We start from the raw sequence: 12,939 nt of genomic DNA on the forward strand, positions 1-12,939 counted from the left end.
TGTGCATACTTTGTGTCTGGAAAGCAAGTGGCTCATCCAGAAAGACAGAATAGTACAGTAGTCCCCCTGTACCCATGGTGTCAGTTACTTGCAGTCAACTGCAGTCTGAAAATATTAAGTGGAAAATTCCAAAAATAAACAATTGGCAGGTTTGAAATTGCGTGCTGTCATGAGTAGCCTGATGCATTTGCGTGTTGGGCTGCTTTGTTCGACCTGGGGAAGGGCTCCATCCTTTGTCCAGCAGATCTGCACTGTTTGTGCTCGCCACTCATTGGCCAGCTGGGTTATCACATTAAATGCCATGGCATCACAGTGCTTGTATTCAAGTCATCCTTATTTTACATCATAATGGCCCGAAGCATAAGAGTAGCAATGCTGGCATATTGTTAATCATTGGTCTGTTCTATTATTGTGAATCTCTGACTATGAATTAAACTTTATCATAGCTTTGTATGTATAGGAAAAAACATAGTGTATATAGAGTTCAGTACTAACTGAGGTTTCAGGCGTCCACTGCAGGTCTTGGAGCAGATCTCCCTCCATTAAGTGGGGGGACCACTGTAACTCCTGTCATTACTCAGTGGGAAGGGCAATAGAGGCATGCTGGCAGTGAGTGTTAAACGAGCACCTCAAGTAGCCAGACCAAGTTAAGGAGAAAGAGAGGACAAGCACAGTTTACCCCAGATGAACTCACTTCCCAACAAAGCCGGGAAAACTGGCCCAGCCCTCAGCACCATGAGGTGCCTCAGCAGCGATGTATGTAGATAGGGCCTGTGGGGATGAACTCATTCCTCTGCTTCAGCTGTGGCTGCAGAAGCCTTTGGGCCCTTTGAAGACAATGCCGTTCAAAGCGCAGACTGAAGTCCCAGAAAGATGAATCTAGGCTCCCCACCATTTTATTCAAATCCTGTATTCCTTTTACCAACTGTGTTTCATGGGAAAAACAGTTGTCCCTCAGCAAATCGGGAAGCACAGCTTGCCCTTAGGCCACAGAGTCCTGGCGTGATGAAGGTCAGGGGAGATGGTGCCTGGAGAGTGCCGTGCGCACTGGGTAGTGCAGGCTTGTCTGCTGTGTTTATTGCCAGGGGTAGCAAAATGCAGACGCACCTAATAACCAGAAATACACAGTGACACTCCTGGAGGGGCTCTCATCAGAGTCAGTGGACTGCAGAGTTCAAGGACACCTTATGAAGTGTGAAGCCTTTTGTCACACAGCAGATATGTAACGGAGTAGACATCTATCCACTTAGCAGAGTAGAAACCCCTGGGAGAGCCTGTCATGAGGGCACTGCTCACTTCTCACCTGGGCCCGGCGGGGCCGGACACCTTTCCTCTCAGAGGCTAAGAGGGCTTGTCCTTACAGTCAGTTGAACAGTGAAATTATTTTACTCAAGTTATGTTTTGTCCAAAAATAACCATTTTGACAGCTAGCTTGCAGCCAAATGTCCAGGTGGTTTAGTTTCGTTTGGATACACACGGTAAAATGAATGTGAAGCAGGGCTCAAAACAGCCTAGGGAATTAGGGCATTTTATCTCCAGAAATGTGAGGAATGTATGGATCTATATCCTTCATGCACTAGATCCAGATTTGTATACGAAGTGCCAGGGTCCTATCCAACCTCGTTTAGGCCTCATGTTAAAATTTCACAGAGAACTAAGAGCCCTGGCTGTCAGCTCCTTAAGCCTTAGGATTTCAGCAGAATCTGGCAATGCAGCTATTGGCTTCTTAGTCCTGTGCTATCCACCAGGCGATATGCTTCTCCAGGACAGGACTGTTTTCCTAGTCTGAGTGTCCCTAGCACCTCTGATGGGGCTTGGTTTGCCTGAGAAGGTTGTTGACTTCAAACAAACCCGTTTGTTGAGTGTTTACCTGGTTCCAATCACCATGCGAGTAGCTTTCTGGATGCCATCATTTGTCTTGACACAGCCCTACAACAAAAGGGATTAAATTGTGCAAGGACAGTCCACCAACAAGTGGTATAGCTCAGATTTGAACCCAGGTTCATCTGATTCTGTGAATTAGGATAAGATCAGCTTCATTTGGCAGAAACTCTCAACTTACAGCACTTTGTACAACAGAGGTTTGTTTCTTGCAGCTCTGTAACAGAAGTCTGGGGTTAGGCAGTCCAAAGCTGGTAGGGTGGCTCCACAAAGTTGCTAGGGACTCAGGCACCTTTCTGCTCCCTAGAATCTCAGCTTTGTAGCACAGGATGGCTGCTATAGCTCCATCCATCACATAAGATAGGAAACAGCAAGGATGGACGAAAGGAAAAAGGGTGTGGCCTCTCAAAAAGATTTTCCCATATCTCTCGCACAGTATTTCTGCTTACATCGCGCTGGCCAGAACTTTGTCACATGGCTATACCTAGCTCCAACTGCACTGAAGGATGGGAACTGGGATGTTTTAGCTGAGCAGCAATATGGCCAGCTAAAAATCAGCATCTGACTCCTGAGGATAAAGAGAAATATATGTTGAGGAAGACACTAACACAGACTCCAAACAGCATGTATTTTCTTCCTCTTTGGTTCATGGAACATTTTCTTTTCATCATACTTCATAGTTCATATTTCTGAATCTCTCACTCAAGTTAGAGGCCATTTGAGAAACCAGAATGTGATTAAAGGGATCCCAAAAATGGGCATAAATATAATTTCCCATTTATACATACTTGACAATTTTGGTTGCTTTAGTACATTTATCTTTCCAAGATTTAAACCTGCTGTCAGTCCTTTTAAAAATTACCCGGAGGCACTCTTATACACTGTTGGTGGGAATGTAAATTAGGACAACCATTATGGAAAACAGTGTGGAGGTTCCTAAAAAAACCCCTAAAAATAGAACTACCATATGATCCAATTCCACTACTTGGGTATTTGTTCAAAGGAAAGAAAATCAGCTTATTACAGGAACGCCTGTATCCCCATGTTTATTGCAGCACAGTTTACAATAGCCAAGATACGGAGTCGGCCTAAGTGTGCATCATCAGATGAATGGATATAGAGAGTGTGGTACATGTGCACAGTGGAATATTATTCAGCCATAATAAAGAATGAAATCCTGTCATTTGCAGCAATGTGGACAGAACTGGAGGTCATTAAGTGAAATAAGCCAGGCACAGAAAGACAAATATCACATGTTCTTACTCAGGTGGGTGCTAAAAAAGTTGATCTCACAGAGATAGAGAATAGAATGATAGGTACCAGAGGTGGGGAAGAACGTGAGGATAGTAGGGGAGGGATGAAGAGAGAGGTTGGTTAATGGGTACAAACATGCTGTTAGAAGAAATAACTCTGGGTGTTTGGTAGCACAGTAGGGTGACTATAGCTGGCAATAATGTCTATTTCAGAACAGCTAGAAGAAATTTGAAATGTTCCTAGCACAAAGAAATGAAAAATGTTTGTGGTGATGATTATTTTAAATATCCTGATTTGATCATTACACATTGTATGCATGCATCAAAATATCACATGTACCCCGTAAATATGTGTAAATATTATATTTCAGTAAAAAAGTTTTAACTGCCTAGAAGGACCTCTAAACTAAGTTTTTCGTGCTTGCCGACACACAACTACACGAATTCCCTCGTGTAGCATCACTCACAAACACTCTAGGTTTTGAATTTCAGGGATGCCACCAACTCTGCCAGAGAGTGGTGAAACCCCAAAAGAAGGGAGGTTATGGCAGCTTTTGATGACTTGAGTTGGTGATGCAGTGGGACAGGGAGTGCCACTGAAGTCAAACGCACAGAGATCGAGTGTCCAGCACTCAAACTTGTGGTGGGAAGTCCACTCCTCTCCTCTCCTCTCCTACTCAGTCCAGGAGGTCAGGGAGTGGTCTGTCAGCCGATTCTAGGCGGTGTGGCTTGTGGCTGGTTGGTGACTTCTCCCACTCCATCTTCCGCTCTCTCTAGTTGTAGCCTCTGCCGAGGAATTGTCAGTAACAGTAAGAGACATGTTTTCTTCTACCTCATTGTTACAGTTTTTCCTTCTATCAGAAGAGCTGGTGGACAGACAGACTGCAGCAAGGAAGCAAAATAACCCTGTACAATGTTTACGCTACAGCCTGCATGTCCAGAAAACAGTCACTTTATTTTATCTTGTCTTTAATACAAACATAACTTCTTTTAGGAAAAAATGCTCATTAAACAAAAAGTACCCAAACAAAAAACAGCTTAAAACCACCCAAAGCCCATCACTAAAATGTGAGAATGCTCTTTCTGGTTTATTTTTCTGTCACAATTTTAGAACTTTTATAATCAGAGAAGATATGTTAAGTAACATTTTCATCCAAGTAAAAAACTGAAGACTTCTGTCACGTACAACACCACGGAGCCAGAAAAGAGTGCTGTGGCCTTGGCCCTGGTGCTCAGCTGACCATGAGACCTTGAGTAAGCAAGTCAGACTCTGGATTCCAGATCCTCACCTGCAGTTGTGAAGTGGGGGACATCGTACCAAGGTTCTTTTCCCCACTCAGACATCTGTGATGATGACGCATGAGACAGTCTCTGAAACTGGTGTGGGGTCACAGAGCTGACATCGAGTCCAGATGTTTCTTATTGAGGGGCCTATAGATAGATTCCAGAGTGCGTCATCACCATCACTGGGTGGAAAATATGCGTGCATCCCAAACTCATCTCTGCCCTGGTAGAAGGGTCCATTGCATTCATGAGATTCTCAAGGAATCTATTCTCACCTCATACATAGGCACCTTCCATCTAGAGAAATGAAGGGACCTGCCCCCAGTGGGCATCTGACAGCTCTTCCTGGAAATCTGGAGAACTGGTAGGCCAGAAGGTATTATCACTCCAAGCCTGGTGCTCTCCCCCATGACAGTGACCCATCCTGGACCCCTTTTCCAAGTCTGTGATGGAAGTAAGTACTCTGTGTGTCTCCATCTGGCCCAGTTCATCGAGTCCGTGGGGGAGCATGCAGCATTCTCTCTGCTTTTCCCTCCGGGCTTCCCCTAACCCCTCCAAGCAGCCCTTTTCCCCAGAAGTAGGAGGGGAGATATAACGAGGAAGGAAGCAAGTCTAGGCTCACAGAGCTGGGATCCTTATCCCCACTCCTCAATTTCTTAAAGAACATGTCAGCTCTCACGTATTTTATCCTTCTCGCTGGAGGTGAGGTGGCAAATCCTCTCTCAAGAGTTGGTATAATAGTGTAACATGCCACAGTGTCAGATGCTGAAGGAAAATCCTCAGACTGACAGTTCAGAGGCTGAGGGGGCAACCAACCATCAAAGGGAGTGAATTTGTTCCCTCTCCACCAAACAAACCAATCTCAAAGAGATTATACAATGGGAACACTGTGGTATTTGTACTGAGAAGTCTTCACACAAAACGTTGTATCTGAAACCCACAGTGACCTTTTCCAAGCCGCCCTAGCCCTACATCAGAAGACAAATACTGCCAGATTGCCTGACATTTTCTTTTTTTTAATTTTAAGCATTCCTGGTTTCAAATCAGCTATTGATCTGTTGGTTTGCTGCTCCAATGCAATTAAGTGAAGTCGCATTTACTGCTATTAGAGTCTAACAAAAACAACTGCTTTGAAACCCCACACTCTACCTTGTATCTGCTTCTCCCTCACTCACCACGCACCCAACCCTCACCCCAAAGCCTGTCAGCCAACATGCTGTGTGTGGAGGGCAGGTTGCAGAAAAGCACATTTTTCTAAGCCTCAAATGAGAATCTTCAAAGTTGAGTTATGTACCGTTGTCCTGTGTCCGTCTTTAAAGATCGAATGTATTTGCTCACTTCTTACTTGAACTTCTTCTTGGCAAAGACTACAAAAAGCCTATAAAGCCAGGGGATGGTTTGTTCTGATTCCAGTTGTTCACCCAAATGTAGTATGGAATTCAGCGAGGGGATAATCTGAGCTCCACCTGGAATGGAAAGTTTCAAGGTTTCAAAGGAGGTTTCAGGGTGTTGCTTTGGGACCAGTGTGTTGAACGGGTCTTAAAAATAGTTCCATCCGTCAGCCTGAAGAGTCACAGAAGGCACACGTGTGGTAGGTGTGTGTGCAGCCGAAGTCCAGTCTTTAGAACTTGAAAGTTGAACAGATTGAGATTCTGGATGTACGTGGGGCCTCCTATTAATCTGTTGAAGAACATTCTTTCTACTTCAGGTTTTTTTTTTTTGAGACGGAGTCTCCCTCTGTCGCCCAGGCTGGAGTGCAGTGGCCGGATCTCAGCTCACTGCAAGCTCCGCCTCCCGGGTTCACGCCATTCTCCTGCCTCAGCCTCCCGAGTAGCTGGGACTACAGGCACCCACCACCTCACCCGGCTAGTTTTTTGTATTTTTTTTAGTAGAGATGGGATTTCACCGTGTTAGCCAGGATGGTCTCGATCTCCTGACCTCGTGATCCACCCGTCTCGGCCTCCCAAAGTGCTGGGATTACAGGCTTGAGCCACCACGCCCGGCCTCTACTTCAGTTAAACCAGAGAAATGGCTGGGGAAAGATACCTCAGTTGATCCTTCATTTGTCTTTTCACAGCATCATTTGTCAGAGTTCTGGTGATGCTCCTGAAAGAGGGCTTGCTAGCACATAAGAAGCATCTGGCCAGTACAGCCTCTCAGGGAAAGTGGGGAGGGAAAGAGGAGGGAAGAACCAACAAGAAAATAAATGGGTCAACTGTACAAGGAGACCATCTGAAAAATGAGCTCTGCTGCTTTTTTTTTTTTTTTTTTTAATAATGCTCAGTCCCTGTCTGGCTGTCATACATGCAGCAATTTAGATGACTGGATTCCAAAAAACCGAATTGCCCTATTCAGCTTTCGTATTTTCTGAAGGTGAAAATTAATGTGGTTCTGCATTTTCTTGAATCTCATGATAAGAGTCAGGCAGCTCCACTTCAGCTGTCATGCTCATCCTCACTGAGTAACTTGGGGAAAGCCATTGGAAAGAGAAGTTTTGTTCTCTGGCCTGATTATACCATCCATAATTAGGTCCCATGGCCCACACATAATATTTAGGGTGACCATATAACCCAGCTTGCTGGTAGCACACCTGATTTATGTCTTTTGTCCGCAAGAAGGTAATGAAGGTAAGGTAACACTTACCTTCATTCTCAAAAGTGTTGCTTTTTGGATGATAGGCTTTTTATTTGGTTATGCTAGTTGCGGGAATGAAGGGAAGGAAATGCATCTCTGCTACAATAATCTCCTTTCTGTCACCACAGCTCCATTCGGCAGCCCTGGCATCACTAAAGGGAGATATAGTGGAACTTAATAAACGTCTCCAGCAAACAGAGAGGGAACGGGACCTTCTGGAAAAGAAATTGGCCAAGGCACAGGTAAGGAATCTGGAAAGGTTTTTGTTTTTGTTTTTGTTTTGTTAATTTTTTTTTAATATTTAATTTTAAGATAAAACATGGGTACAGAAATTCCCACAAAACATATTACAGCTTTATCAGCAAATACTCCGTCTTGGTCTACTCTGGCTGCTGTAACAAATACCATAGATTTGTGGCTTAAACAACATTTATTTCTCACAGTTCCAGAAGCTACGAAGTCCGAGGTGCCTACCGAGGGATCCCTTCCAGATGGCTACCTTTTTTTTTTTTTTTTTTTGAGGCAGAGTCTTGCTCTGTCACCCAAGCTGGAGTGTGGTGGCACGATCATGACTCACTGCAGCCTCAATTTTCCATGCTGAATCTGTCCTCACACCACAGCCTCCCAAGTAGCTGGGTCTACCAACTAATTTTTTGTGTTTTCTGTAGAGATGGAGTTTCGCCATGTTGTCCAGGCTGGTCTTGAACTGCTGAGCTCAAGTGGTCCTATTGCCTTGGCCTTCTAAAGTGCTGGGATTACAGGCATGAACCATCGTGCCTGGCCTTTTAATTACCTTGTTAATATTAATTTTATTCCTTTGCTTTGATTTTTCAAGGACATCTATCATTTGTATGTTACATCATCTTTGCCTATCTTTATCTGTGACTATCTTAAATATTTTAAATCTTTTTTAATTTAATTTTTTCTTTTCCTTTTCTCTTGGGGCATTATATGTTGTTTTTAGCCTTTCTTTTTTGACTTCTATTGTAGTCATCATTTCTGAAATGCATTTTCATTTTATTTCTAACTCTTTTCTCACTTCTGAATTTTTCTAATTCCTAATGTTCTTTTCTGTCTCATGTCTTTTAGTTTATTTGAAATAGTAGGCTATTATCTGGAGTGTTTTTGTTTGGGGGATTTTGTTTTTGGTCTGTGTTGTGGCATGCTTTTATGGTTTATAAGGATGTTCTGCCCTTATTTTGTATAACTTTGTATGGGATTTATTTTGTATAACTTAGTATGGGATTTGACGTCAGTATCTTTCTGTTTTTCATTTTCATGTGAAAAATAATTTCCTTGAACTTTCAGGAGGCAGGGTTTAAAATGGCTTTCTAAAGTGTTTAGAACCTAGCCTTCTGTTGTTTTCTTGTCAAAAATGGCAGCCTGCTTTCTGTCACTATCTGACTCTGTTCCTTTTACCTGCTTTTATCTGGCCCTTTTCTTTCCTTTGTCTCTATTATTCCCATCCTGTTCAATTTTGTTTCCACTCCCAGCAGTTTCTCTTTCTGGAAGACAGGGGCAGTCTCCAAAGTTCACAGGGACTAGCCTACGTTAGCCTCTTCAAATTTTACTGTGGGCCCCTTGCACTGACTCTTCGGTCAGGCAAAACCCCTCCTAGTTTTAGCTACTATTCTCCAATTGGGCATCCTTACTTTCCTGTGAATTCCTTTTGGTTTTTTAGGGGTTTTCCAGTTCTCAGATACATCAACCTTGTTTCCCTCTGATTTTCCCCATGCTTATGCCACTCAGATCTTGTGGATGATGTTGGTTTATTCTTACCTGCTTGTATTTTGTTTTTCAATAGCCTACCTTGTCTCCAAGCTTTGGGCTTTATACTGTGTACGTGCTTTGTTTATTTTTATGTGGGAATGCAGAGAAATTTTAATACCAGGCTGCTATAGCCATCTTTCCAGAATGACCTATGGAAAATTTTTGGAAACTTTCATGTCTCATAATCAAAGACCTTGAGTAGAGGGAAAAGATTCTCTGTATTTAAGATCATCCACCGTCACATTTGACGAGCATCTGAAGGAGATTAACTTGATTACCCAAAGATAAATGAGTAGCTCAGCAAGGCCACCTGTGCCTTTTCTCACTATAGGATGTTATACATGACAAAAATTTTCAGTTTTTACTTAGACGAAAATGTTACTTAGAATATTTTCCCTCTGATTATAAAAGTAATAAAATTGTGATAGAAAAAACTAGAAAGCATTGGAATATTTCGGTGGTGGTCTCTGAACAGAAATTTTTTTAGTGCTTTTTTTGTTTTACAGTGTTTTTGTAAGAGAAAATAGTTGTTTTTATATTTAAAAACAACAAAATGGTGGTGACTATTTTCTAATTTACACCCACCCAAAGCCAGCCATCATTACCAATTCTTATTGATGAGAATTTGTTTAAAGAAAGAAAATTGTGAATGCATTTAATTGGAAGCTGGCATGTACAGCAGTCTTGGATTTTTAAAAGTGACCAGAAAGGTATTTATTAAAATTTAAGCCTACAAAGACAGCTTTTACAGAGGATGGTAAGAGGATAATGGAAAATTTTTTCTCTAAGTCAAGGATTGATTCAGCTCTTTTTTTACTTGTGGTCAAGCCATCCTCATGTAATAGCTTTTGATGACTGATTTTACCCTTGATGATAATGGCCACATCATAGAACCATTTATTGACTCTCTTATTTGCGTTCTTAAGTGAAATAGATTCAAAAATTACTCTCTGCTCCTCTCACTGGAGATTTCTTCCCAGTTCATATACTGGAACCTAGGGAAGAGAACGTGGAAAAAAAACTCAGACTTAGATCTTTAAAAACATGAAATTTACGCAAGAAAAATATAAGAACAATGAAATGACTGTGCCACATTTTCTGTGTTATATGCCTTGGTAAAAGATTCATGTTTGAGGCTTTACCGGATTGTGGAAGAGCAAATTCATGTCTAAATTTATGCTGTGTGGCTCTAGTAAGTTTTACCAGCTCTCTAAATATTATAGTGCCGTGATTAAACTAAAATGTAAAATGTAAACGGCAGTTATGTTCAACAGACATTACCAAGAGAGCTGCAACATCTGTTGAGTCATTATTAAAGGTGACACTGGAACTGGTTGAATAAAAGAAGGTGTCTTATATATGCTCATGACATCAACCTGCAGGTAGAGTTTTGAGAATAGTGATATGAAGGGAAGAACCCAATATCAATGTGATGGGGAAGACGAAGTGCTTCTGTATTTTCTATTGCTGTATAATAAATTGCCATAAACTTACCGGCTGAATACAGCACACCCCTATCCTCCCAAATTGAATAGGGGCACAGCCATGCACCAACATTCCATAGCCCAGTGGCGACTGAGCCTGTGGGAAACTGGCTAAGATCATATATAGTGCTGATTTGACGCTTTCAGCATATTTGCTGTTTATTTAGTACCAACAATTATTTTAAATTACTGCATTTTTAAGTACTTCAGAAGCAGATATGTCAAACAAGCTTATGAACCCCTTTAAAATCGGTGAGCAGTAATGTGGAACACTTTCTAAGCTCTTTATCTTTGGAAAGCAAGTCTCCTGAATTTTCTGCCTCTTGGCATTCAGGAAGAGAACACACACAGTTTTCCTTAAGTGAAATGGAGAGAGTTTTCTCTTTTTCTCTTGTTTTCTGAGATAACTTTTATGAGATGTAGTCGGCATGTATTTTTGTTAGGATCGCCTCACTCCATTCCTTTCCTATTTGTTTATGCTTCTCTTTGGTAAACTACTCCAGCTGCTTTGCTCCTTAATGGCATTTCCATTTGTGTTGGTGCCTCTTTGTTTAGCTGGCCCACTTTCCCCTTAGCGAGGGAACCTGGGCAAGAACTTAGAGTGAGGGTGGAAATACCCCGAATAGTGTTAGTTGTGACAAATCCTGTGTGACCTTGAGAGGGTAACATTGCTTGTTAGCATATTTTTTTTTTTTTTTTTTTTTGAGACGGAGTCTCGCTCTGTCACCCAGGCTGGAGTGCAGTGGCCGGATCTCAGCTCACTGCAAGCTCCGCCTCCCGGGTTCACACCATTCTCCTGCCTCAGCCTCCCGAGTAGCTGGGACTACAGGCGCCTGCCACCTCGCCCGGCTAAGTTTTTGTATTTTTAGTAGAGACGGGGTTTCACTGTGTTACCCAGGATGGTCTCGATCTCCTGACCTCGTGATCCGCCCGTCTCGGCCTCCCAAAGTGCTGGGATTACAGGCTTGAGCCACCGCGCCCGGCCTTGTTAGCATATTTTAAAAGGGAGTGGTAGTAACCTCCTTCACAGGATGGTTGAGAGGGTTAACAAATTAATGATGGCATTGCATTTTCCCAGAACCTAGTTCATAATGCTCTTAGGTTTGACAGCTGACACTAATGCTATGATTAAAGATCAGTGGCCTCAGTGGAGTAAGATAAAACCCGGTGAAGAACATTAACAAAACCATAAAGCTGCTTAGCATCACCACATTGCACAGGGTTTTTCCAACAGGGGCTCAAGTTCTCAGGCCAGACTGTCTCAAGGCTGACTCAGGGCTTTATCCCTGGATTGCGCCATAGCAGGGATGAGCCTAAAGGATTTTATTCTCAGTGGTTTAAATGACGATGTTGCTTGTTTTTATTACACATTTTTGCATATTGGCAATTTCACCAATTTATGTGGCTAGACACAAGTATTTATGTGAATGTTTAATTTGCTTCATCATCATGATAGGAAAGCTAAGATCTCAAGAAGAAACTCCGGGTATATATTAAGTGCCAGATGAAATTTGGGAAAAACAAAATTTCATCATATCCAGTGTCAATCATTTTTTTCTTTTCCTTTCAAACTGAAAGTCTGTAGTTGTGAGACAAATCTAGACTCCTAATGATAATGGCCTCCAGAAATTAATGGCAGGCAAGACGCTGCAACCACAGGCTTTCTGGCTTTGTGGCACTGTACCTTCAGTCAAAAACTGAATATGGGCTGGGAGGAGGAAGAACCCTGGATGCAATTACCTGTAATGATAGGAAAAAAAAAAAAAAAAAAAAAAAGCAGTAGCATGTTATTTGAGACCAATTTTTATTTTGTTCAGCTGAAATTATGTGAGGTGTCTCTGTCCAATAGAGAGAAGAAAATAGTCTCTAACTTACAAGTTGTAGTAGAAGAAACTGCCTTTGGTCCCAGAGGCTGCTAAGTAAATTATCAATGAATAATTGACTTTGGAAGCTAAAGTTGGCTTGTTGGAAGCTGGAGAGACTTTGAATTCCCTGTTTTACACCCCCTTGTGTCTCCTTTTCTGTTTTTATCCTCTCTGGGGGTAGAAGAGAGAGCTCTTTGGGCTTTCCTAACTCTCTTTGGTATTATAAGACCTAACATTCATGCTTCCTGGAGTTCACAGAGGCATTTCAGGGTCTGAGACCAAGGTACCACCTAAGATCCTTAGGTAAATGGTGAAGAGGATGTAAGCCCACAGGTCAGGGAGCTGGAGGGGGAAGACATAGAAGAGAGAGGATTGCGGCTGCAAACAGCTTCAATGCCTTGATGGCAAAAACAGGAATCGGAGAGATATTTGTTACCTGGGTTACAGGAAATAAATCAGTTGCTTCACATTAAGTCTGTTTTCTCATCTACAAAATGATGGTGTCAAGCTATGCAGTGAAAACAAATAGTTTCAAATGTTCAGTGGCCTAAGATATCAAAGATTGATTTCTTGTTTTCTATTGGGAGCTCACTGGACCTGGCAGGGAACTCTGTGCTGTATTGTCCCTACCCAGGCTTCCAAGCTGAGGGCCTCTACCATCTGGAATGTCGTTAGTGGCCATGGCCCGGGAAAGGGAATGTGGCAAGCCCGACAGGAGCTCTTAAAGGCTTCTAGGCAAAATGGTATATTCATTCATATCTTACTGGC

At 42.3% G+C, this 12,939-nt stretch overlaps 1 protein-coding gene across 6 annotated transcripts in view; it reads left to right on the top strand.

Annotated features, from left to right (window-relative positions):
• LOC105499974 (MCC regulator of WNT signaling pathway) overlaps positions 1-12,939 on the top strand; it is a 480,351-nt gene that overhangs the window by 342,460 nt on the left and 124,952 nt on the right. For 5 of the 6 annotated variants that reach the window (XM_011772875.2, XM_011772876.3, XM_024787157.2 and 2 more), the window contains one exon: positions 7,181-7,294. In XM_011772875.2, coding sequence (XP_011771177.1) covers positions 7,181-7,294 — 114 coding nt within the window. Of the gene's footprint in view, positions 1-4,568; positions 4,873-7,180; positions 7,295-12,939 lie in introns of those variants that run through there. The other variant, XM_011772878.3, reaches the window with a different exon arrangement.

Source organism: Macaca nemestrina, chromosome 6, assembly GCF_043159975.1.
Source record: "Macaca nemestrina isolate mMacNem1 chromosome 6, mMacNem.hap1, whole genome shotgun sequence".
Taxonomy (NCBI): Eukaryota; Metazoa; Chordata; class Mammalia; order Primates; family Cercopithecidae; genus Macaca; species Macaca nemestrina.